This window comes from Scomber scombrus, chromosome 22 (genome assembly GCF_963691925.1).
Source record: "Scomber scombrus chromosome 22, fScoSco1.1, whole genome shotgun sequence".
NCBI classification, from domain to species: Eukaryota; Metazoa; Chordata; class Actinopteri; order Scombriformes; family Scombridae; genus Scomber; species Scomber scombrus.
The window spans coordinates 8505761-8531436 of NC_084991.1; the positions used below are offsets into that span (position 1 = coordinate 8505761).

General features: G+C 40.0%; 1 protein-coding gene across 2 annotated transcripts in view; it reads left to right on the plus strand.

The window, feature by feature from the left end:
* gramd4a (GRAM domain containing 4a) overlaps positions 1-25187 on the plus strand; it is a 46271-nt gene extending 21084 nt beyond the window's left edge. The window contains exons 4-19 of one of the 2 annotated variants that reach the window (XM_062443527.1): positions 7397-7517; positions 9574-9635; positions 11149-11293; positions 11816-11841; positions 13284-13375; positions 13996-14087; positions 14391-14439; positions 14552-14623; positions 14712-14755; positions 14879-14988; positions 16387-16541; positions 17803-17947; positions 18146-18239; positions 18548-18638; positions 18810-18878; positions 20075-25187. In XM_062443527.1, the coding sequence (XP_062299511.1) occupies positions 7397-7517; positions 9574-9635; positions 11149-11293; positions 11816-11841; positions 13284-13375; positions 13996-14087; positions 14391-14439; positions 14552-14623; positions 14712-14755; positions 14879-14988; positions 16387-16541; positions 17803-17947; positions 18146-18239; positions 18548-18638; positions 18810-18878; positions 20075-20185 (1478 nt within the window). In that variant the 3' untranslated portion in view covers positions 20186-25187. The remainder of the gene's footprint in view (positions 1-7396; positions 7518-9573; positions 9636-11148; positions 11294-11815; positions 11842-13283; positions 13376-13995; positions 14088-14390; positions 14440-14551; positions 14624-14711; positions 14756-14878; positions 14989-16386; positions 16542-17802; positions 17948-18145; positions 18240-18547; positions 18639-18809; positions 18879-20074) is intronic. The other variant, XM_062443528.1, reaches the window with a different exon arrangement.
* Positions 25188-25676: the final 489 nt, after the last annotated feature.

The following is a 25676-nucleotide window of genomic DNA, read 5'->3' on the forward strand; positions in this document are numbered from 1 at the left end:
TTTAAGTAATTGATGGGCACATTGTGTGACTGTGCTCTCCGGAGAGCAGGCACCCAGTGGAATAAATCAAGGATTTGAAAAGTCTAAAGGTTTGTATTTTTCTGATTATGCGAGTGATTGGGTATTCAGTAGGACTATGATGATTCACTCTCCTGCTAAATAGGCAGCTTTAGTACACGCAGCATGAAAATGAAGGAATCTTGCTTAGTGCCTGCTGAGGAGGGATCGCTCACCTAAGACTTTTCTGTCACAGGGTAGCTCTTCTCAACAGGGGAGTTAAATCATTGAAGCAGAAAGAGTCTCGGCAGCTTCTTTGAGCCCGATACAAGAGGAGACCTTTTTGTAAATGAAAGGTTGGAGTGTCATTTCACACTTGTACCAGCTAATTAATTCTACATTAGTTTCACTCACTGTACTTTAGTCTGTATGTCAGTTCTTACGTCTAATGTTGTTGTATATCTCCTGCCATCGTGTTTACATCCAGTAGTGTTTAGTCATCATTCAGTAGCTGGTGCTGAGCTTGTGAGAATGCAACAGGTGGCCATGTGGGCAGAGAGACTTGGATCTTAGAGAAAATTCTCAGACTCTCTCTTGTAACAAGGCAACTCCTACTGTATGTGTGCACATTTCTAGCAAATGTACACAGTGTTGAACTCTGGAGATGTCTTTATTTTCCCACATATTTCCCAGCTTGTTTCCCAGTGTTTAAAGGAGACTCCAGAGCCTCGACCAGATACCGTCCCTATGATGCAATGAAATCTATAATATGATTACCGTTCTGTAAACAAGCAGATGCTATCCTCCCTGCTGACACAACATTGAATTATGAAACGGTGTTTATCTAGATTATTTATTGCATGCTTTCTATCATCATATAAATATTATAGCACCACTCTGTAACATGACTGTTCTGAGAAAGAAGACCGCTCCGGTTTGGCTCTGTGTGCTGTGAACACGAGGTGAGCAAAGATAGCGTGGCACTAGAGAAAACGAGTGCCGCTGTGAAGTTTGAGATTAGTGGTGATGTCAGCATAATGTTATTCAAGTGAGTGGAATCAGCCAGAGATGAGATGTCAGGGTCAGAGGGGAAGGAGTCAACAGAGAGGAAGAGACAAAAGTAAGACAACCTGAGTTACAGTAATTCGATAATAATTATAACAGTAAAACTCAATTGTAAAGAAAAAGGGAACAGTCTTTGAGCAAATCATTAATATTTAGGTATAATATTTGATTATTTAGAAACACCTAAAGTTTAGGAAACTCAAATGCTATGAACTTGACACTTTACAGTTTTAATTGGGCTGGATTTCTCCCTCTTATTTCTTTTAGTGTCAGTCAGTGTCTTAAACGCTGTATTGACATCTTCAGATGGGCTGCCGGCCACAAAGCTCAACCTTGCTTTCTACTCAAGTCTACCAGTGTTGTTGCAAATACAGTGATGAATGGGAACAATGAGAGGCCAATGCGAAGCAGCCGGTCCTCCCTCTCTCTCTCTCTCTCTCTCTCCCCCTCTCTCTCTCTCTCCCCGTCTCTCTTGTGCTGAACCCCTGTGCCCCCACCTTCCTTTAATGAAAGGAGCCATTGTCTCTGGCCTGGATTGAAAAACTCACACAGTACTTTTCCTTTGAGGTCTTAAACAACTTTGCCTGCTTAGATGAAAAAGGGATTTGCTGCGCTTGCATATACAGTATTCATGCGCACTTGCACATCATCACACACATGCACCTGCGCACATATATGTCCATGCACAAACCAAAACACAGCAGATACTTAACATGTGATCCCACTAATGTACACAAGTGCTTATATCAACCCGTTCCAACACATCAACTTGCATATTATGTGTGTCTGACGGCTCCACTGTGCTAAAAAATCTCAGATTCCAGGCCCTCTTAGTCTGCTGGCCACCCAGCAAAGCCCCACCTCTCTTCACCTCCACTGCCCTCCTTCTCTTTTTACCCAGAGCCTAACACACTCAGACCAGCTGCGATCACTGACCATCACACTCATCAGAATAGTCTCTTGTGTTGCTAGTGAGAGATCAGCCCCTGAGGAACCTGTCCTCGGTCTTTGTTTTGTCTCTGATTGGAACATGTAAACATGGAGCCTTTTACCTAAACTTTGAGGAGTTTTGGGGTCATCAGGTAGCCAAGGGCACTACAGTAAACAAGCTGGGCTGGACTCGGAGAACCAGCAGCCGTGGCTCAGTATCAAGAGAGACCCAAGGCGGCCACCCTGCCGACCCGATCATGCACGAGTGTCCCAGGAACTGGCCGACTGCAGAGAAGGATGGGTGTGTGCAAGGTGGAGGACTTCAGCTTTGACAGCTTTGAGCTGTTTTACAATGGAGCTGTTGATAAGATCAAAAGCCACAAAAGTAACCTCAACCTCAGTAAGTCTGTCAACTAAGGGATTTTTGGGCAATTTCAAATCACTGTTAAGCAAGTTTTAAAAATGAGTAAGATAACTTCAACTTCAGTAAATAAACTAGCCTTGCTGTTGAGCAACTAAGCCGCCATATCAAGCTATTAATAGTAAAGCCCAAAAAAGCCTGATGGCAGGTAATGTAAAGCTGTTTTCCATTTACCACCCCCATCAGAAAATAGTTAAAACCAAGGTATTAGATAATTTACCTTTTTATTTTAATATTCGTCAACTTAAATGTCAGCAAGTTGAATAACCCCAACATGTTGTCTCTATTGCGAACCTCTATTGTACTAAAATTTGACTAACACAAATATGATCAGCCTCAACCAGTTTTAATCCCAAACTAATCCCTGTCCATCTGAAAATAGCAGCTCTCCCAAAGAGGTGAATCATGTAAATGAAGCTGGAAGAACCTCAGGTAAATGTTTCTTGATCCTGGTTTCAATAAAACATGCACTGTATTAAAGTCAGTATGGCACCAAAACTCAGCTTCTGTGTATGTTAGTGTCAATACTTGGGTTTTAAATAGCTAATTTCACTTCTTCTGTCGTATTTGCGTCACGGTGTCAATTTTGAAAATACTTGCCATGTAAGCGATATAAAGGAAGTCGCTCATATGACACTCAGCCATGGCAGTGTTTGCTCATGACCCCAGACTCCACAACATTTCTCCAACAGATACTGAGTCTCAGCAATTTTTCCACAGCTGTTACTATTTAGTTTTCCAAACAGCTCGCCAAAAAAATGAACCTGTTGAAGGCAATCGACCGAAGTTTTTAGGCTTCAGGCACATCATCAGTAAGTTTTTAAAAAAAAATTTTTTAAATTCCATTTTAACCAAATGTATTCAAACAAATGCAGATTTAGCCCGTGGCCATGTTAAATTTGTGTTGAAGAGATCACCTTTCAGATAATTTTATTCACTTTCTGCCGTTTTTATTTCCTGACATTAACTTTATCTGGTCATGCATGTACTGTAATAGCACCAGCTTTTTCTGCTGCTTTTAAACCTTTTATTGGCAGATAGAATATTGTGTATGACTCTTATCAAATTGCATTTTTTTTGTAGCTTTTCCCCCCCCAGATTAGAGTTTCATGGAAACCCTGCATGAGAGAGAAGGTCAGTGCTATTAAAAGTGACATCTCCTGGCATGGCATTTAGCTAATCCCCCTCTCTGTGTTACAGATAAATGGTCTAGTTACTAGTCTTCAGAATGGCTAAAGAGACCCTGTAGATTTATATATAGAAAGCTATCCAATTTTAGCAGCAGAACAGGAGTGTTGACAGTATTATTAATACGCTATCTGATGTAGGGGGCCTCTGTGGAACAGGAAAACGATTGTACTCTATCTCTCTCTGTTTGACACACTTTGCATATTGTGTCATGCTGCGCTGTATCACACACTTGTGGCCCCACATCAAATGCAGAATTACGGACAGTGAGAATAAGCCGTCTCCCTCTCCTTGCTAGGAAGGAAACCGTCAGTGTGGAAGGATGGACACTAAAGGGGGGAAGGAACAGGGAGGAGAAAGGGTGAAGGTGTTACAGAGGATCAAACATTATATACATAAGGAGGAAATTGGGGGGGAAGGAAGAGAGTGACAGTCTGGTAAGCTCAAGGGTCAAAGGTGAAGGACTAGAAGGTATAGACAATAGAAAGATGGCAGCAGAGTACAGTACAGTACACTCACTATGTATCAGTAGTGGAATTCACTCTTTACAGAATTGTGTGAATGGTGTAAAAGATAAGAAGTTGCTTTACTTGATATAACAAATTGGGGCATCCCCCAAAACCACATTGTTTGACCTAGTTTTTAAAATTGAGATTTAGAGTGTAGTGGCTGGTGGCAAGAGAAATGAATGACATCACTTGAATTACGCAGTGCGATGCGCAGTTAAACATCACATGAATTCAAGGTATAGTTCTTAAACTTGAAGCAGTTATCTATTGCAATATTCTGGAATGACTAAGGCATCTTAAATTAGGATAGATTAATCTTGAAATTGCTGTAATTCTGTCAACCAAATACTAAAGTGAATTAATCAGGCTTTGTTTGTGTAGCGCTCACACACACAAAGTGCTTCACACAATATAACAATAACCCCATCCACGCACAAAGCAAAGTGCACTTAAAGGTACACTTATCAATATTTGTGTATAGACAATGACATAAAATGACGATGTGTAATGGGAAATGTGTCAATTATAGATGAATAGTCAGAGCATAGTCATCAAGTACTCACTGTACTTTCCCTCAGCTCAACAGAGCATTTTAGCATCTTTCAGTTTGTTTCTTGCAAATCTATTAATGCACTTTTACTCCAGTTTGACAAACTCCCATCACTCGTCATGATACTATGACTGGGTTGACGGAGTTTTAAGTTTCTTTTTAGTCATTTTCTTTTTTCAACTGATATATTGTGACGCATTTGCTGTCACTATAAGCTTCGTGTTCAGTGTACAGTAAACCACTGATCCAGTTTCGCCTACACCACCCAGGGTGCATCGCTTTCGTTGCTCCTATTTGTATAATAGGTTTACAGTGGGCTGCGGATCTCCTGGCACTGCGCAGCCTAGCCAGTGCTAAGCTGCTTAACCCATAGTAACCTTTGGCCGGCCTCACAGCTTTTCTCTCTCTTACGCACATGCAGACGCAGGCACACACACTCTCCCTGTATTGTTTACATACATTAATACCTTCACAATAAACAGATGCTCCAGTTAGCACATAAGGAGACGAGAGACACAGTAGGGAGTGTGTTAGAGGGGTCATATTACAAACATGAAGTAAGAGAGGAAAGAATCAAACTTTGTGTTTATGGTTCAAAAGGAGGACCAAAACATCTCTAATTAAACTATTAGGCAAGTACATTATGTGTGACCTGGAGATAAAGTATCTCTTCTCTCAGTTGGAGCACACAGTGTAGCAGTCGGTGCTGTAGCTGCAGGAGGTGCCGACAATGAATGTTTTATTAGCCTTAATGGGAAGAGATAAAGGACAAGAGTGAGATATGAGATTAGGTGATGAGAGAGAGAAACTGGCAGCTAAATTCTGGTAATATGAGACCCGACTGTCTTCGTAATGAAGAGTAGTGCAATCTGTCAGGGTGTGCAGTGGTCCAGATAACATTATTTTGTGTTTTTTAAGTTGGAGACATACTGACCTTGGTGCTCAGTGCTCACAGCCTGCGCTTTTATTATCAGTGGGTGTTGTTACCTAGCAGAGTTTTCCTATAAAATGTGTGTGTGCTGGTGTTTGAAGTGATGTTACAGCTTAGAATGATGGAAGTCTTTTTATGCCTCCACTCTGGTGTCGCGGCCAGAGGTGTTATGTTTTGGGGTTGTACGTCCGTCGGTTCCTCCTGTTCTCTTGGGAGCGTGGTATCTCAGAAATGCATTACATTACTGGTACAAATGTCCACTTGGACTCAAGGGTGAAGCGGTTACATTTTGGTGGTCAAAGGTCAGGTCACCGTGACCTCACAACAAACATTTTTAGCCATAACTCAAGAATTCATAAGCTGAGGATAGATAAAATAAAAAATAAAATATAAATATATAATAAAATAAAATAAAGCGATGATACTTTATATCCAAAAGGTCAAAGGTCAGCTTCACTGTGACATCATAACGCTCTGCAAAAACTTTTCTGGCTGCATTAAACACAGATTGTGACCATATTTCATCTTTGGTCACATACTGGATTGGTGTGATTAATCTTGGGTGCCCACCTTGATACTGTGGGGATTATATTGATCTTCTGTGCTGTCGGGTTGAAGATATGTGTGAATCCAAGTTTCTTTGTAGCAATATCCATATCTGAAGCATCGTCTGCTGTCATGGCAACACCTTTGTTGATCAGCCAAACATGTAAACACATACAAGGAATTTGACTGTTTTCTGTTTCTTTCAGTGAACTTACACACTAACAGACAACAAAGCTGAGGCAAGGGGGAAAGATGGTGAATAATAAGAAACATCAAAAGGAATAGTTTTCCAAATACACTTGACTATGAAGGTTTGCTTATTGCTGTAGCTGAGAATATAATACAGCAATACCTTTTTTATTAAATTCCTTCAAAGTCTTCATACAAATATTATGAGTCTGGACAGTGGACAGACATGGACGTCAACTGCAACTTGATCGGTTGTTGAGTGTTTGCACAAGGTTTGAGGAGTCAGAGTATTTGTAAAGCTTTGAAACTGGCACCAGCTAACATTTCCTGATGACAATTGCTGGCATGACTCGGGTCTAACGAGCTGATTGAGGTCTAAGACCTTTAAAAAGAATCTGAGACTTCCAAGCTCCTACACTCGTCACAGTGATGTTTTGATTTTTGTTTGATTTATGACACAAACAGAAACCACATCTTCTCATTTAAAAAAATCACAATCAATTGTAATTTGTCAAAGCGGGCCACAAAGTGCTTGCAGGTAATCACTCATTTGTGCTTCTGCATTTGTCCCCTCTTTCATTGCCTCCTCTCCTTCAATATTAATGTGTCCTTTTAGTCAGGGGGACAATAGGCTGAGAGGAAACACTGCTGATGTTGCACCCCAGGCTTAGAAAGCTCTGATACCTGAAACCACTTGATGCTAGAAGCTGACTGACAAGGAGGAAGAGTAGGGGTGAGGTGAAGGTGGAGGCAGATGGATTAAGGGAGCGATGGAAAAGAAAGACATAAACAAAGGCAGGGCTTTGATAAAAATCAATTCTGTGACTTCACACTGAAAGTTGAATTATTGGCCATGTTTATATAGTTGTACTGGTGATCTTTTTTTGTTGATTTACTACTAAAAAAACACACAATAACATTTAAGTGCTGGATGAAATGTTCCACTTGAATTGCCTTTTTTATGACAATGAAATATGTGTGTGGAAAGTTTGTCTGGTTTCATAATTTTCACGTCAAGATTTGTGATACTGATGTCAAGTATTTGTGGGTTTTTATTTTTTGTTTTCCAGAGGAGGAGCTGAGGAAGCTGCGGGAAGAGACGAATGTGGACTCTTTGCGGCAGGAGCTGGAGAGAGAGCGAAGCAAGCGGCTAGACCTGGAGCAGAAGATGAATGAGGTGCTCAAGTCCAGGTGAGTCAGGAAGACGGAGAGCAGAGTTAAAGTGCGGAACGGGGCTGACAGGAGATGAGAACTAAATGTACAATATGGGAAGTAATAATGATGAGCGAACGACAGGAAATGGTGACTAACTTTGCTGCCCGGCAGAGTTTATCATGGGTTAAGTCAGACAGGAGCTGTGTGTGTGCGTGTGCCAGTCAGTCCCAGCGCTCCCCTAGGTTCCTGTTATAAATAGAGGCCTCAGCAGCTCGGTAGGCGGGGAATTCCACAAGGAGGTGTGTGTGTTTGTGTGTACGTGTTTTGATGGAGATGGAAAGAGAGAGAGAGAGAGAGAGAGAGAGAGAGAAAAAAACAAAACAGCAATAAGTCACGCGCCAGTCCATGTAACCAAGTGCACGCTGCCACACCGTCGCTATGCTGGTGACGGGAAAAGCTTGCGTCTCTTGGCACACTTAAGCCACCCATAACCTCATGGCGCGCACGTACGACTCTGTTAGTGTGTCAGTGATCAGATGATGTTTCTGTGCCTGCCAATGGGAAATTCCACTGGTGCTCTCCAAGTGATTAGCAGCCTAGAAACGCGGCCTCAAGAATGAACCGGCGTAACGGATCTAACGTACCGTGACCTGGGAGTTTTCTTCAGTTAATCCCTCATCAGCAGCATCTCCATCCAGAGAGATGTAGATGAGGACAGCAGATTATATAAAACACGCCGCTCGTCCTCTGTGGCTCGCATCCAGGTGCCAACGAGCAAGGCAGCAGGTTGGCCAAAATTAGAACACTCTGGTTTCACTAGGAAGTTTCCAGGTGTGACTAGAATAGGCTCCTAAATTTAGTCTGTACTATATCAGTGCACTGCAACACTTCAGATACAGATGGGAAACAAATTAAAGGAAAAAACTACAAGCCAGCACCATGAAAACAGAGCCTCCGTATCATTGGCAGATATGTGTTCAACTGGGTTGTTGACTGCGAACACCATATCGGAGCTTATGATTCAGTCACACCTGGTACTCTGTATGGAAGCATTTGGATCCACTCATATATTCAGCTTTTTTCCTTCATTCCTTTTTCCTTCATGTCACAACTTTATACAACTGCAGCTGCTCCTGTGTACAAATCAGCAGTGATGGTTATTAGAGCAAAGATTAGTTGATAAAATTAATCACCAGAAAATGAATCCACAACAATTTAGTTAATTTATTAATCTTTTTTATAATGAAGAAAGCCACATTTCTCTGATTTCAGCTTCTCACATATGAATATTTGCTGGGTTCCTTTGTCGTCTATGGTTGTAAACTTTGTTTTTGTCTTTGGATGAAAACACCAACTGTAGTAAAATATACAGGCTGTTACTATTGTATTGTATTGTATTATATAGGCTGTTTTGAAGTTTGTATTTGGAGCCTACAAATCTACATTTGAGCTGGGAGCCTTAATGAAACGGACATGTGACAACCACATTCCAAACACTACATTAGTGAAAAGTTAAGACACCTGTTAATCAGTCAAAGAATTGCTTTGTATTCATAGAGAGAAATTCACCCACAGTCTATTATTATTGGCCACTGGCAAGAAAAGCATTTAAGATGAAAGGATAGCACGCTCGCCAAAGTTAATTACACCTTTGAATGTTGGAATGTGTTTTGTTTTTTTTAACTCAGCATTTGTAACTTTATTTCTATCAGTACAGCCAATTTAGACCTCATACAGGTTGCTGGACAGATAAATCAAAACACAGTGTGAAGCTAATGTGTGTGGTTATAAGAGTATGCATGCTTAGTGTCTTTATATCTTTGTTTGTAAAGCCACTGCTGTGACATTTTAACACTGAGATAATTATATAGACTTCAGCAAAGGCTGTTTGAGTCTGAAACATCTTCTCATTCTCTCTCTCAGTGTGGCTGTATGTGTCTGTTTAAGATCTTCAGAAAGTTGTTGAACTATCCAAAGCAGCAGCTCTCTTAACGTGAACTTCCTGATAAAGTGTCTGCTTGTAGCATCTGCAGCTGTGGTAACAGAGAAGTGAGACTGACACTTGAAAAATCTTTCTTTCTCTCTCCCTCAGGCTGGAGGACTCTCCGCCACAACCTCCCCGAAAACAGCAGTCGCCCTCTAACAATGGAACAGGTAAGACCCCGGAGGGAGAGAGGCATCCAGCAAGAGAGAGAATCAGGAAGGGAGGGGGGGTGAGTGGGAAGGAAGACTTTGACGTCTTTTAGTGTGGGAGTAAATCAAGACGACTATTTGTGTGTGTGTATGAGAGAGTAGGATGTGTGCGTGAAAGGCTTGAAAGGAAGTGTCGGAAGTGCAAATAGGTTATTATAGGGCATATAGAGGTATGTGGGGTGTGTGTGCTTTCATATGGCTACAGAAGTATACACTTGGGGAGATTTTGAGTTTGTAAATTGTTGTTGCTACATTTCACCAAAACCTATTTTAGTATACAGGTTAGTTTCATTAATAAAAAGCTGCGCTGCCAATGTGTGTGTGTTTTACAGAGAGAGGGAGAAAGGGAGCGAGACACAGAAAGGTTTATTTTCGAAAATGGGTTATGATTGTAGATCACTTCATCTAGGCCAGTACATCATTGGACTGCATTAACTGTGTAAACTACAAATGAAAAGGGCTTCTAATACGATTTCATGATCAGCACCAAGATACTCGTAATGAATGTGCAGCAGAATAAAACAAAACCGGTCAGAACTTTCACATCACTGTAATTAGATTGTCTTCTTTTCTCGTGTATTTATCCTCTCAGTGACTGAGCATACAGGGTGCTCCTTTTTTTTTTTTTTTTCGGCTCCACCTTGACTGTTACTCACATTCAGCTGTGGTTCTGCAGCTGCATTAGTGTCCATTAGTGTGAGCCATTTATGTTCTTTGCACAGAGGCATTTCAGCATAAGTAACTAACTGTTTATTAAGCCTCACCCTTCCATAAGTACTTTTGTCATAACTGTCAAGCTTACAGTTCTTGTGCAGCATATATGCACTTTATATTGATAACAAGGGCAGATTTATTACTAGAAATAGTGTTGCAATAACATTTAGTTCTAACAGTCTCCGGATGGTTTGACATCTTATTATGGAAAAACATACATGTACATGCAACACAGTTAGTACCAGAGCCGCTAATACTGTTTAAGGCTCTATGTACAAGCATCTCTGCTACCACACAGTAGATGCTCCAGTCCTGAACAGATATAATTATATAACAGTATTTGTCATAAGTTAATAAGCTAGTGAGCTGTGCATGCTAAGGTTTGCAGCTTATGTTATAGCAGATAAACACAATTGAATCCATTCCGAGACTCTACCCTCCACTACCTTTACATACTTAATATCTCAATAACCGCAGCCCCATGCAAACCTCTTAAACATATAGAGACATCCAAAGATTGACAGGGTTGCTCTGCCAAGGTATGGTGGCGAAACTATGACTGGACAAGACTGTTGGGGGTGGAGTTTAGAGAACAGTCAATTGAGGAAGGGACAGATTTTTCCATTCTGATTTAAGTAGTCCAAAACAAGCCATACTAATTACTCAAGAGATAAATGTTTTTCATAGATCACATCAGATCACACATAACTATCTTTTTATACGTTTATGGAAATGGATAACCTATCTGTTCTCTCCTTAGCAGAGAAGCAGCAGCAGCAGAAGGAGGTATGGAGTTCGCGGCTGCAGAAGTGGCTGTACGAGCGTTTCGGGGTTTACATCGAAGACTTCCGCTTCCAGCCGGAGGAAAGCACCGTTGAGGCAGAGGAACCGCTAAGTGCTAAAAGGTGGGCATCAGAGCTGCTCTGGAACAGCACCTCCTCCGTCCTCAAGTATTGATTCTGCACTTGTTCAAGGAGATGTGGAGTCAGACGGCCAGACAGCAGCCAGGGAATACTAAAGATATTTTACATTACATTTTACAGGGTTTTTTATTCGTCATTTTTAATTGATGGATAGAATCATATGAATCTGCACTCTTGATAATAAACACAAACTGCACTGTATGTATTTTAGTGTACTGTAGCGCCCTTGAACTGTTGCAGTGTGTTGGTTGCCAGAGGAGACAAGTTTAAAAAAAAAAAAGAAAAATTGTGCAGAGAGAAATACAAGAGGACAGAGAAAGGAAGCTCTTTTTCTAATTTATTTCTTTCCTCCTCTGTAAAGGCGAGTGAGTCATGCCGGGCTGATGAAGGCCAAAATGTCATCACCGCCTATCTCGCATAAAGCAGCATTTTCTCTGTGTGTGCGCGTACACGCAAGCATCTGCATCTGTTCTGACCTTCGTTTTTCTTGTGTTTTCCATCCAGGTTGACAGAAAATATGAGGCGACTCAGTGAGTACTCAAAACACACACAAACACAGACAGCTACAGACTGTTAGTTCTAACTTTACTATTGGTACATCGTTGGGTTTCAAGTAGCTTTTTTATTGCTAAGCAGCTCCTGCAAAATTCTGTAGCGCTATAATATCGACCGCAATCAAAATGATGGACTACACACTCAACTTTCACAGTACGTGATTTTTCCTTTCCACATGAAGACAGTTAATTGATTTGGATGGAACTATAACAGACAAGGGTTCTTCTTGAAAAGTGTAGGTTACATGGTATCAAGTGTGATACACACACATATATATATATATATATATATATATATATATATATATATATATATATATATATATATATATATATAGCCATATATATATATATATATATATATAGCCATATATATATATATATATATATATATATATAGCCATATATATATATATATATATATATATAGCCATATATATATAGCCATATATATATATATATAGCCATATATATATATATATATATATATATAGCCATATATATATATATATATATATAGCCATATATATATATATATATAGCCATGTATATATATAGCCATATATATATATATATATATATATATATATATATATATATATATATATATATATATATATATATATATATATATATATATATAGCCATATATATATATATATATATATAGCCATATATATATATATATATATATAGCCATATATATATATATATATATATAGCCATATATATATATATATATATATAGCCATATAGTCAAATTCGAATAGTTTAATTATGTAAAGTGTAATAGTAACTTACATCACCAGTCAATTGGGAACAAACACAAAAACAAAAGGTAAAGGATGTTTGTTCAAGTTCAAGTGTTGCACTCACACACTTGTCTCACAGCCGGCTGTACATAAAGTCCAGTGTTATTTTCACTTCTGAGTTATTGATCCAGGAAGTTCGCATCTGTCAATTATATTTTTACACACTTTACCGAAGTGTGTAGCACAGCCTTGAAACTAGTTTTTCTGGCAATGAACTGAAGCGGGAGGATTTTCCACTTTTGTTTTTTCTTCATCTCTAACTCCGGCAGCAGCTACAGTGTCTTAAAGTAATGAAGCTGCAGACTGCCAGTAAGCTACACTGTGTCAGCTTTGAAATGTTGTTGGTTTGTTTGTTTGTTTCCTTGGATGCGCACAAGTAGACACACAGGGGAGGAGAAAAAAAAATACTGCAAGAGTTGCCGATCCTGATTTTGATTTTGAAGGTTGAAATCGAATGCTTGTTTCGATCGATTTTCAGTTTAGAATTAAAATCATGACACCTCTACAATGAACACAGTCCTATATTGCCTCTTTTCTTGTATTTGACATAAAAAACACTGAATTAATCCCTTAACTCTTTTTTTTTTTTTTTTTTTTTTTTTTTAGAGCGAGGAGCCAGACCTGTCACCAACTTCTTAAGGAACCTCTCCGCCTTATCTAATTGGCACTCCGTCTACACCTCAGCTATTGCCTTCATTGTGAGTGTTCACATTTCCTTCCCATCATTTCCAACACTCTATTTTATCATAAATTCAATTATTTCAGCTGATTATCTCCAAGTTTAGCCCAATCGGTTTACACCTCTTAATACGCAACAGTGAATAGAAGAGAATGGCAAGGTCACTTCTGCTCCGACAGATTGCAGGAGCTCTGCCAAAAGACAGCAGAGCTCTCATCAGATCTTCTTTAATGTCCACAGTCGGTGATTATGCTAAATCATCTTCAACCCCATTGATTGTGGCCACACATGCCAGAGCCATCTCATTTTGTAGTGATGATCCCGCTGTAGTGTTGACAGGATACTCTAATAGCATCTTCCACTGCCAGTAAAGTCACCGTAATTAAAAGCTTTGAGTCAGTGTCAGAATGAGCCTGCCAAATCATAACTGAAGGAAATCTTTATTGAGGTCTTGTTATCACTTTGTCTTTCTCTCACACATAAAGATACCCAGTGTTTTTTTTAAGTAGAGGCCTGTCAAATAAACTAGATGGGACGAGTATGTGATAAAACTGTAATTTGAATTGAATATGTTGCTGTAAACTGTGATCATCGCTGTAAAACAAACAATAAACCAAATTTTAAACTGTTCTGTTGCAGATCTACATGAATGCTGCTTGGCATGGCTGGGCCATTCCCATGTTACTCTTCCTGGCTATCCTGCGCTTGTCCTTAAATTACCTCATCGCCAGGTACGACTTCTTGAGTGGACAGTCATGTTTTAGAATGACATCCACTGTGCCATTTTTAACTTTTTTCTGTCTTTACTGTTGTTATCAGTTGAGTTTCTGTGAACTGACCAAAATCATTAAAAGTGGAGCATTTTGGAAATGAGGTAAGTAGGTAGTCATTTTCAGACCTCTGTCTGGACTTGGAGCTTCAAACTGGGACAGCTGGTCAACTTAAACGTGATCAAATTGAGTGGTTGCGTAATAGTTTTGTGGCTTTTTTTTGTGTTTCATAAAAATGCTCACCACATCTTCTTCTTTTTCCAGAGGTTGGAGGATCCAGTGGAGCATTGTGCCTGAGGTCTCGGAGCCCATGGTGAGACGACTTCCCACTGCTTCCTGTTTTCTGTGTTTCAGTAGGAAGAATATATGAGGGTGAGAGGTTAGTGTATAGTCTCACTAACTTGTCTTTTTTTCGTGTTGTGCAGGAGCCTTCAAAGGAAGACTTGACTGTATCTGAGAAGTTCCAGCTTGTACTTGATGTTGCACAAAAAGCACAGGTACAACATGTTACCACTCATACTAGTGTGAGAAGTAAGAGATACTGAAACTAAATGAGTTCACACAGTGTTTCAACTCTCCTTGCAGAACCTTTTCGGTAAGATGGCGGATGTGTTAGAGAAGATAAAGAAGTAAGTTTAATTAGTTGTGTATTCCTTCTTTTTTTTAAAGCAACACTCAAACCTTTAGACCATATTGACATTTCTCTCCTCCCTGTGCTTGCGTTTGTGCGTGTGTGCGCATTTGTCTGTCAGCCTCTTCATGTGGGTGCAGCCAGAGAGCACTCGGAAACTTTACATCTGCCTGTGGGTGGCTTTCATCACCTCCTGCGTCCTGCCATACAAACTGATGGGCTTCATGATGGGTAAGACACACACACACACACACACACACACACACACACACACACACACACACACACAAAGCCTCTCTATCCTCCTGGTCTGCTGTACATAACTTCACGGGATCCCTAAATGAATGCAAATACACAACCCAGCGCACACAAACAAATGCATTCATGAAACACTGTAGCCGTTCTCCTTTTCACATTGAGGGGCAGCTATAGGCTGTTAACGTGCCTGTCTGATGATATTAGTTACTGCTACAGTATTTCTTGTTTACAGAGTTTTTCCAAACGACTGTGGGCTCATTTTTCCTCAGAAGATGCTCAGAGAAATAATAGCTGTAGAAACAATGGCTGTGTTTATTCAGTCAGTTGTCACTCGTCACATGAGCAGTGAATGCACTTAGTTTCTACTGTAAATGAGTCAGAGAACCAAAATTAGATGGTTGATTTCTGCATTAGAAACTAGCTGCTGGCATTGTTATCAAACGTATGACATCTGCAGCCAATCCAACAGAACTTTTTGTGTGCCCTGAAACAGATTTGTGTGCCCTGAAACAGATTTGATCGGGATCCAAAAGCTTTTTCAATTCGTTTGTAGTTTGGAGTGAGTTTGCAGCCTGGTTCCAAACTGCTTCAGTGCCAGCCATCAGATGTGTGATTCAAATAGAAATGTTGAAGAAACAACTGACCAATCAGAGCTTTGTAGATGGAGATAAGAATGGGGATGTCATCGTCTTACATAACTATCTTGTTTAGGTAGGAGCTACATTCATCAAAGTAGTGAAAAGTCAGCTGAGAGTATAATATCAGGCTGAATGAATGAAGCAAGGCAAAATGACAATTCAGCTGTAGGCCTTCACAGCAGACATCTTGACATGCCACAGGAGGAAAAGCACAGATGTAATTGGAGATTAATGATGCCTCATTTCCATGTAGCTGCTCCAGTTTTAGGATTCTGGTTTCGTGCTGACTCACGGTCACACTGACACAGCTTAATGGTACATTTAAACAGGACAGAACTATCATTAATGATATTACTGACATCTGTGCTTTTCCTGCAGGGCCCCTGTCATCACAGGTGTTATTGTAAACAGTTATTAAAGAGACTTAACTCTTGTAATATGTGCAACATAACTCAAGGCTGGTTTTTGTTAATATAGACAAATGTCAGTCAGAACGGCCTTCAACCACCCTTCAGTTTGTGCAAGATAATAGTGAAATGTGGAGGTAATTGAAAGAAAAATTACTTTTAAAGATTTTTTAATGACGTCAAGAATATAAAAGGCTGCACCATGAATGCCACTGAGATTTAAAAACGATAAAAGCTGTGAACTTTGAAATATGAAAGGCTTTAACAACTTTGATGCACAGTACAAGTTTTGAATTTTCTCCTCTGACTGCCTCGTCCTCCCCCAGGCCTGTACGCCGGCATCAAGTTCTTCATCATAGACTTCCTGTTTAAGAGCTGTCCGAAGCTGCGGGACAAGTACGACACGCCCCACATCGTGTGGAACAGCCTCCCCACCGACCCCCAGCTCAAAGAGAGGACCAACGCCACTGTGTCACGGCGGGTGAGGGGCACAAACACACACTGCATCTACTTAGTCATTGCCTTCTCTTGCATACAGACCATTTGACAGAGCTTAGTCTGAATCCTAAGACAAAACATGCACATATTTGTATAATGCACAATGCAAAAGGATTATTCATGCTACACTAATTCTCTGTTCAAGCCGTCCTCGTTGCATTTGTTGAGCAGCTACTGCAGTGATGCCGTTTGGGTCCATTGGAGCTTCAGGTTCAGTGTCATTAGAGATAAATGTTTTTTTAAAAGGGTCAATATCACAAAATAGCATCAGTTCTGCCAGTAATACATCAAAAATCCTGCCACTCACTGTTATGATGCGCCATCGCTGGGTTGATAACAGAAAAAAAGGTGTTTCACGTAGGGGTTGAATGTGTGAGCTTGTGTGTCTTTGCTTGTGGCATCAGTCACAGGTGTCCTCTGTCGTTTTCTCTCTCTCAGCTGTCTACCTCAGAGAAGGTAGGTACTTTGGTGTGTCTCCCTTTTTGGTTCCTCTACTGTGCCTGGGTGTGCTACCAGCTCACCTCAAAGCGTGTGTGTGTGTCTGCGTGTGTGTGTGCGTGTGATGCGTGACACACCATGAGGCTGGCCGCTAGTGTTTGTGTAGAGAATGGATCAAAAGGTGTCAAACGTGGAAGTAACAGATTGACACTTTTGATCCATTGTCACAGATGCTTTGTGAGAAGAAGTAGCAGCGTGTTTAATGAGTAGTTAAAACGCACATAGTATAGTGTGTTTACCTTGTTATTGAATATTAGCTGAGTCAATCCTCCCATAATATGTAGAAATTAACCCCCAAATGTCATCGCTGGTAGCTTTTTTTGAAATGTTGGTTCATTTCCTACAACCATATCATTATAAGATAAACATTTATGCAGAAAAGACTGATCAATACATAAAATGATCTCTTTGACTCTCATTTTTAAAGTATTTTTTGGCCTATAAACTGGTCATGTTTGTTGAGTGAATGATGGCCTTACTCTCCGCTTTGCACGTCACACTTGAGCCTGCAGCAAACAAGTGCACACAGAGAAGCACAGAAGAGCTGCTTGAATATCGGCCACTTTTCTCAATAATCTCTCGGAAGCTGTAGTCCTGTTTGACCTAATGTACAGAAATGCTTGATGTTAAATATTTCTCCCTCTTCTCCCTCCCTCCTCTCCACCCCACCTGTCCTTCTCGCCTCTGTTTTCTCTCCCTGTCCTCCCCACTCGTCCGTCTCTCTCTCTGTCTCTATCTCTCTCCAGGTTCAGCCGGTGGCGTCTCGGAGCAGCCTCGCCACCGTGCCGTGCGGGGTGAGCAGAGAGGAGGAGGCGGGTCGCTTCCACAGCACCAAGAAGGGAGCCTTTCACGAGGTCTTCAATCTGTCGGAGTCGGAGCGCCCTCTGGCGGGTGAGACGGCTTACTGTATCTGTTTTTATTTGCACTGACGTTATTCACATTGAGCTGCATTACAATTTGCACAGCTCACAACTCATTTGTCTTAATAAATTGAAGTTAAAATGTTTTAATCCACCTCTGTAGTTGTAAATGATAGAGATAAGTAAAAAGATAAAATCATAATGTCCCTTTTTTTATGTGTGTTTTCAGTATGTGAGAACGGCTGGAGGTGTTGCCTGATAAACAGAGACAGAAAGATGCCCACCGACTACATCAGGAACGGGATGCTTTACGTCACAGAGAAGTAAGTGGGACATCTTTCCTCAAGAGAGCATTTTTTTTAATTAACGCAACTCTGACTGCATGAGCGAAATAATACGTTTTTAAAGGTTCCATCTTTAAAAACATCATCTTGTTAGCAGCTACACCACATCCTCTCTACGTCCGTCCCCCTCCCTCTCTCTCTATGTGAATCAAACAGGACAGCCTCCCCCCCCGACAATATCCCTGACCTTTAAAATCTCTTCACATCTTTCTTTGAATATGTATTTGACAAGAAGTTCCCTTCAGTTAGTCGTATGTTTTGCCAGCCTGCTTGTTTTCTGTTTACAGTTACTTGTGCTTCGAGAGCTCCAGCTCACGATCCGGCTCCTCCAAGAAGAATAAAGTTATCAAGCTGGTGGACATCACTGACATACAAAAGGTAATCACTCTTCAATAAACTCCAAAAATCTTTAAGAAGGGAGCAGGAACACTTATTATTGACCATTATGTGGAAATGAAGAGTTTGTGATTTGATGTTTAACATGTTTTAATAATGTGCGGTTTCTCTCTCTCTCTCTCTTTCTCTTTCTCTCTCTCTCTCACACCACAGTACAAAGTGCTTTCAGTCCTACCAGGAAGTGGGATGGGCATCTCTATAGCGACTCCTTCTACTCAGAAGGTACAGTATGGAGACTGTTGCATAAGACAGCCATGACACCAAAACATGCCAAAAAAACACAGATACTATAGACTGAAATCAGTTTAAAGTATTAAAGTTTTACATATTGTTAACTTAAAAGAAGCTATTAATAACTCATGAAATTAATTGTAATGAATGAATTCATAAGCGATAGAAAAATAGTTACCAGCAGACTGAAACGTAGTAAAGATGCACACTGTAAAGATGTATACAAGGATACACACTATATACCAGACTGGGCACACTGGCACCCCCGAGTGGAAACACGAAGACACTGCAAATTCAGAAATGAATGGAGTAAATTCATCACTTAAATGTTTTCTTGATTATCAGTTGAAGTAATGAGCTAAGTGATTACACAACACTGTCTTTAATAGTTTTCTGATTATGATTAATTACTCCCGTGTGCTTTAATTCATCATCAGTGACCATATCATCTCTGCTTTGTGCAAAGCTCATTTAATTGAGTTTCTCAGATAATGTGAGATGTAAGGGGAGAATATTTGAATGATTCTTAATGTAGGTAAACCTTTTTAAAGTAACAAATCTCATATGCAGAGCCAAAACAACATGAACTGATCCTACTATAAATATTATGTGTGTGTCAAATGTATTATACTATATCTTATACCTCTGTTGTCCACAAACTATTAAAAACACTGGGTCACATGATCCTTCTCCCTAAAGATTAATGTCATGTCAGTTTGTTTAGAAACCTCCACAGACTAATTAACAGTGATTACTTTTTCAGTCTCAGGAGAGAAGTTCTTTGTACAGCATATGTGATAACTTCTCTCCTGAGACTGAAAACGTGATCACTTCTTTATTAGTGTTAGGAGCTGTTTCTAAACAAACTACAGTAACTAAGGAACATGTCACCCAGGGCAGCGGTGTGGCTCGACATGTCAATGAGAGGTCTACGGCACAGTGTGAGGAATAAGATTTATCAGACTTTGGATGCACACACAATACCTTTTAGTCAGAGCCAAACCAACAGTTCATTGTTGTTTTGGCTCTGCAAATTCAGCCAAATCCTTTTAAAACCCCACTCGGATTATCTGAAAAAATCCACGGTCACAAAGCTCGAAGCGGGACTGTTTTTCTTGGCTGGAAAGTTTGACATCTTGGCAATTTATACTTCCATGTTAATCACTCAGCGTCTCTGCCTCTTCCAGCCACTGGTGTTCGGTGCCATGATCCACAGAGACGAGGCTTTCGAGGCCATCTTCACCCAGTACATGAAGATCATGACCACCACCAAACCACCGGCCAACGCAGAGCTCTAGACAGCCTTCGTCTTAAGCAACACATCTCAAATCTGGGGGGCAGAGAGCCTCCTTGAGTTTCAACTGGACCGGAAGATACTTTGAAACACCACACTCCTCCTCCTTCTTGCGACGGGCCTCAGCTTCCTCATCGACGCTCATAGCCCAGCTTTTTGATTGATGGATTCCCTGTTTAGGCCACGTCGGAGGGGGGATATGTGGGCGCATCAGCTACACGTGTAGTTGGGATTTAGTGATGACACACTTCTTGCGGGCTGCCGGGGGGAAAAAAACGGGACAAAATCCACCAACTGGTTCTAGGAGGAGCGAGGATCGGTGTGGTTTTTATCAATCAAGCGATGAAGGCCTGCAAGGGCGGTAGGGGCTGGTTCCCCTTTCCCACCTGACTGACCAACTGACTGGCTTCCTGATGTAGTCGTTTCCGTGTTTGCATGTGTGAGCGTGTGTATGTGTGGGCAGAAAAATTGTCTTAAAAGTTATGTCAAGTATCTCTTTTTTCTCTTTACTCGTCAGTCGGTGAAGAGACTTCTGCTGCGGTAGGAAGAATTCAAGAAGTGCTCATACATAAAAACAACTATATAAGTAAAAAAAACTAAACAATATCATAAAACACCTGGAAGATATTTAAAAAAAGGTTCTTTAGGCTGCCAGACATCTGTAGAAACCAATATGTAAGTTTAGCTTTATAAATCACTGCGAAAACAACTGTCAGTGTTGAATTTTTTAGAAGCTGGCCGATTGGTGCCTAGCCCAACAAAATTATAGTCGTGTGAGCAGTCAGTGATTGTGTATTAGCTGTGAACATGTCAGATCACTTTTTATCTGACACAAAGCCTTTCTGTTAGTTTACATTGCTGCTGTCTAATATTTTGAGTTTTTTCCTTCTTTATAGACAGACACATCTCAGCAGCAACAGTACGTTCTTTGTCTCTCTTTTTTTTTTGTTGTCTCGTTAACAGAAAATCTGCCGCGCTCAGCATCCGCTTCGGTGTTTGTAAGTGTGCGTAACGTGTAGTGAAATCTTCTCTTCTTTTTTTTTTTTCTTCAGAAATGCCTTTCTTTTCGTCGTCTTTTCGTAACAGCCTTTTGGGATGAGCAACCTGTCCGGGAGCTGCTGATTGTGTCAGAAACGAGAGCACAAGCACTGTTAAGACGGTTTAAACACTGACTGCCATGTAGAGTAGAGTTTCAAGCACCAAGGAGAACACAACCTCCCCTGTCTAAGTTTTTCATTTAAAGGCACAATCTGTAAATATATAGAGAAAATTATTTTGTTTGTTTTCCATCAGCGGTATTCTCCCCTGCACTTTATTAGAAAGTTAACTGGCATTCCTGACATTTATGTTGTCGTTAAAAAAAAAACAACTAAAAAAACAAAAAGCTCATTACTTCCCACCAGTTACACCCAATGGTATTTCACACATCTGTCTACTTGAGCCAGCTCAGGTTCTTTTCCCTGCTGGTGTTAGCGCAACGCGGCGCAGCACAAAGCACATTGTATTAGTAAAAGGTTGACGTCTGCCACAGGGAAGATAGTTTCATGAGCCAGGCAATTTTCAAGCTGACCATAAAAAGAAGAAGGTACTTGGACTTGAAAATGAAACAACTGGCCGACCATGTTCACATCACAGCTCACGAAGGGCCCCTCACACGATAGTGTTGCCGCATTTCCGAGTTTGACGTATAAATCCAGCCCTGCTAACAAAGGAGAAAATCATATTCACTTTCTGACACGCCTAATAAGGGTTTTTTTGTTGTTTCTGCTTTACTTTTACTGTAGCACCACGCCACAGTGAGTAGAGATCGACTTCTTCTGGGTGCTCTTCCACTTCCATCATCTAAATGTGTGCTTTTTTTTCTCCGTCTGTTTGGGGTTTTTTTTTCAACAGTAAAGTCTGTGAAGTAAATGGATAAAAGTCTGAACAGGATCTTTCAACGTCACTTTATTTTAAGACACCATTGGCAAGATTAAAGCTGGTATTTACTCTCGCCGGGTGGTTTGATATGTAGAAATATAATGCCAAACTACGTCAGACACTTTAATGTGTTTTTTGTGAGATGAATGGAGACACGCGGGGGCTGTGGAGGTGACGATTTCTCTTCAGATTTCTAACGAGAGACAGTAGAGTAGCTATGTTCTTTACGCCCAGCAGCACAAGCTTTAGTTTCCTTGTAAATCTTATAAAAACGCTGTTTAAAAGGAGAAAAAAAGGGAGACCTTGACATTTAAACATTTTTACTTTTATTCAGGTAGTTTTTACTCACTGGCTACTTGTTTGTAGTTGAACAATCCTTTATCCTGCTTCCCCTTCAAGAACACCAGGTTAAAACGATAAATCAGACTTAAAATGTCAAGGTTTCTCTCCAAGTCTATACAAATCCTCTTGTCATCATTATCAATTAGAATCAACTGGACTGGATATGAAATTGCCAGCGATGCAACGGACCAGTTCATAATTATTCTTTTTAGTTCAAAACTCACAAAGAATGAATGTTTTTTTTTTCATTCGTAAGATTTTTCTCGGGTCTGTTTATTGACAGGCTGCCTTCCCAGAAGTGGATTTCTATTTTTGTTTAGGAATAAATCGGATCCATGAACGGGTAAAATTGTCGGATATTGGAGCGGGTGAAGTCAGTAAAAAGTCATTAACGCTGTCTCACTGTGTGATTGGATGGCTCATGTTAGTCTTAAAAGCTTTTTACCTGAAGCCTTTTCTAATCTGTTAACTTCTGAAAATCAGCTCAGTAACGAGTCTGCGTTCAGATAAAACACAGAATGTATCACGTTCTAAATGTCTAATACTTTTTTTTTCTTTTGCCAAATTTTTAATTTTTCTGTCTGCCATATTCTGCCTAAGCTCATGTTTACAGAAGGTTGTAAAAATTGTTTTTTTTTGTTGTTTTTTCCTCTTTTTTTTTTTTGTAACAACCCAGTTTGAATTCCTTTTCACTTTGGAGTTATGAAGACTGGACATGCTGTTGTTGAAATAATGTCTCCGCTCTCATTGGCTCCACACCACTCACATGACTATCTCTGCTCACCTTTTTAACCAATAGTCATCTCAGAACACAACAAAAGCAGTATTTGAACCCTCATCCGGCTTGTAAACGCTCATATCCAGCATCACAGTACTTGGTTACAGTGTAGTGAAAGTTCCAGTCTCGCACCATACTGACAGGCTTCATACAGAGCAGAGATGGTCATGGACCACAACGGCAACATCAATGTTTTTGACATGTAGTTCCTTTTTTTAGTTGTGACATGATGCACCTTTTCAGAGAGTTATTGAGATATGAATGAAATAAAATATGTGCACTCATAATACTGTAAGGCACTTATTAGAGAAGCATCCAGAAAAATGCTCAAAGGGATGGTTCAACGTTTTACGAAATGCACTTATTCGCTTCATTGCTGAAAAGCAGATAAAAGGAGTGACACCACTCATGTACAGTACAGAATGAGTTAGATTTATTCTGCTTGTTTCCTGTCACTGTGCTAAACTAAACTTACCAGCTGATGGTGGTAGCTTCATATTTACAATAGTGTTGGAAATAGAAATCACAGCTGATCCAAATCATTTCGTTCACTTCAAAGATTTGTAATCTGTTCAGGTATTTTATAATTAAGCAACAAATCACGTTGTCGTTTGCTTGTAGATATTAAAACACCAAAGTTAAAACAATTACAAAAAAAAACTACAGCTCCCATACACAACTTGGTTTATTCCATATCTTAATATTCACAAACACTTTCCTAACTTCATTTTTCCAACTTCTTAGCTGTAATCTTTGCTATGTAAAAACCTGTTAGGGTCTCCTCCCTCCTGCTGTTGTTACAGACATGTCTGAACTACCCTCCACTCGCCCATGTGGAATTAACTTTATTGCCATTATAACAAATGATATTAGGAATTTGGACTAGCCTGTTTAGTCCAGCCTGGACATTTAAACCTTATAGGAAATAGTGTGTGTTCAAGGCTGCTTAAAACTTAAATACTGAGTAAACAAATAAGTAATGTGTCCTTATCTGAGTTCGGTAAAGTTATGTTTCAAAACTTGATTTTTAATTATTTGCATCATTACAAATGTCAGGGTGATTCTTAATGAGGTTTTATTACACCGACAGTCGGCACCATTTCTCACTGTCTTCAATTCAGCCGGTTCAACCTGTCACATTGAGAGCAGTATAATTAGGCCTTTTACAGTCATTGTGAATAAGGTTAACCACTCAGCAGTCACCTGTTTGCAACTGAGACTTGACCGTACATGCATACACAGAAGCCAATTTCCCAAAATGTCTAACAAATCGCCCTTTAATGTAATGAATTAGATGCACATACTGACTGCCATGCTGTGCAGAGGATACACAACAACAGGGACCTTGTCAAAAACAGTGGTGTTGCCTTCTGAAGGTCCCCTCTACTGAAGCTGGTGTCCTCACTGTTGTATTAAATATGTGGTTCCTCTAACTGAGTGTAAATGTTAATTAAGGAATTTTCCAAAAGCATTTCAATGTATTAGTGATCCATGTTGAATGTACAGTACTAACTGTACTATTTTAGACAGTTGACTAATGAATGATGCTGTCTCATGGCTGCAAACAGCTATAATGTGACATCATCACAATATGGCTTACATTTAAAAAAAAAAAAAAAAAAAAAAAAAGGTCAAATAAATGAAGAAGTTTCAGTCCTGTTTTATGGACGGAGGCAGTACTTGTAACATTTGCTCCAGTCAGTGAACGGCACATTAAAGCCCAGGTGCTGGTGGGGAGACGAGCCCACAGCATTCACTGCAAGGAAACACTGCAGTAATTACAGTAATGTGTCATCTGTGACAGTCGCTACAGTGACTTCTCTTTCTTTTTTTTCTCAAAGAGGAATTTGTATACAAATTATTGAAATGTACAGTGACGTAAACGAAAACCACCGAGTTTTTAAAAGACATGTCTATTGTAAAGGATAATGTGATGTACATTTTTTTAATTTAAGTAAATGAATTTAAGGTATTTTGCTCTTGTGTCTGTCATCTTTTCTTAATGGGAGGTTTATAAAATGAATGACTGGTGAGTTATACAGTAACTCCAACCTAAGATATCAACAAAGGCTGATGGTGGTCGGTGAGTATTGTTCTCATGACAACACCAAATTTCATGATCCATCCACTAGGTAGAACATATTCGCAGATACCAATATATCTGTTAGAATCAGAGGTCAATATTGGCCGATAATATCAGTTGACTGATATATTGGTCGGGTTCTACTTGAAACAGTTTTCGTCGTGATGTCTTAATAAATCATTACTTCTTCTGTTCTGAGACGCTTTCATCTCTAGAAAAGTAGGAAAACAAATAACTTATGTTACAACAATCCACTTAGTAAAACTAGATATCACGTAACGAGTCCACTTCACACATGTCCAGTTTTTGTAAAAATTCATTTTCAGTTGCAGGCTTGCTGTCATTCATTCCATTGTATAATTGCTTCACTCT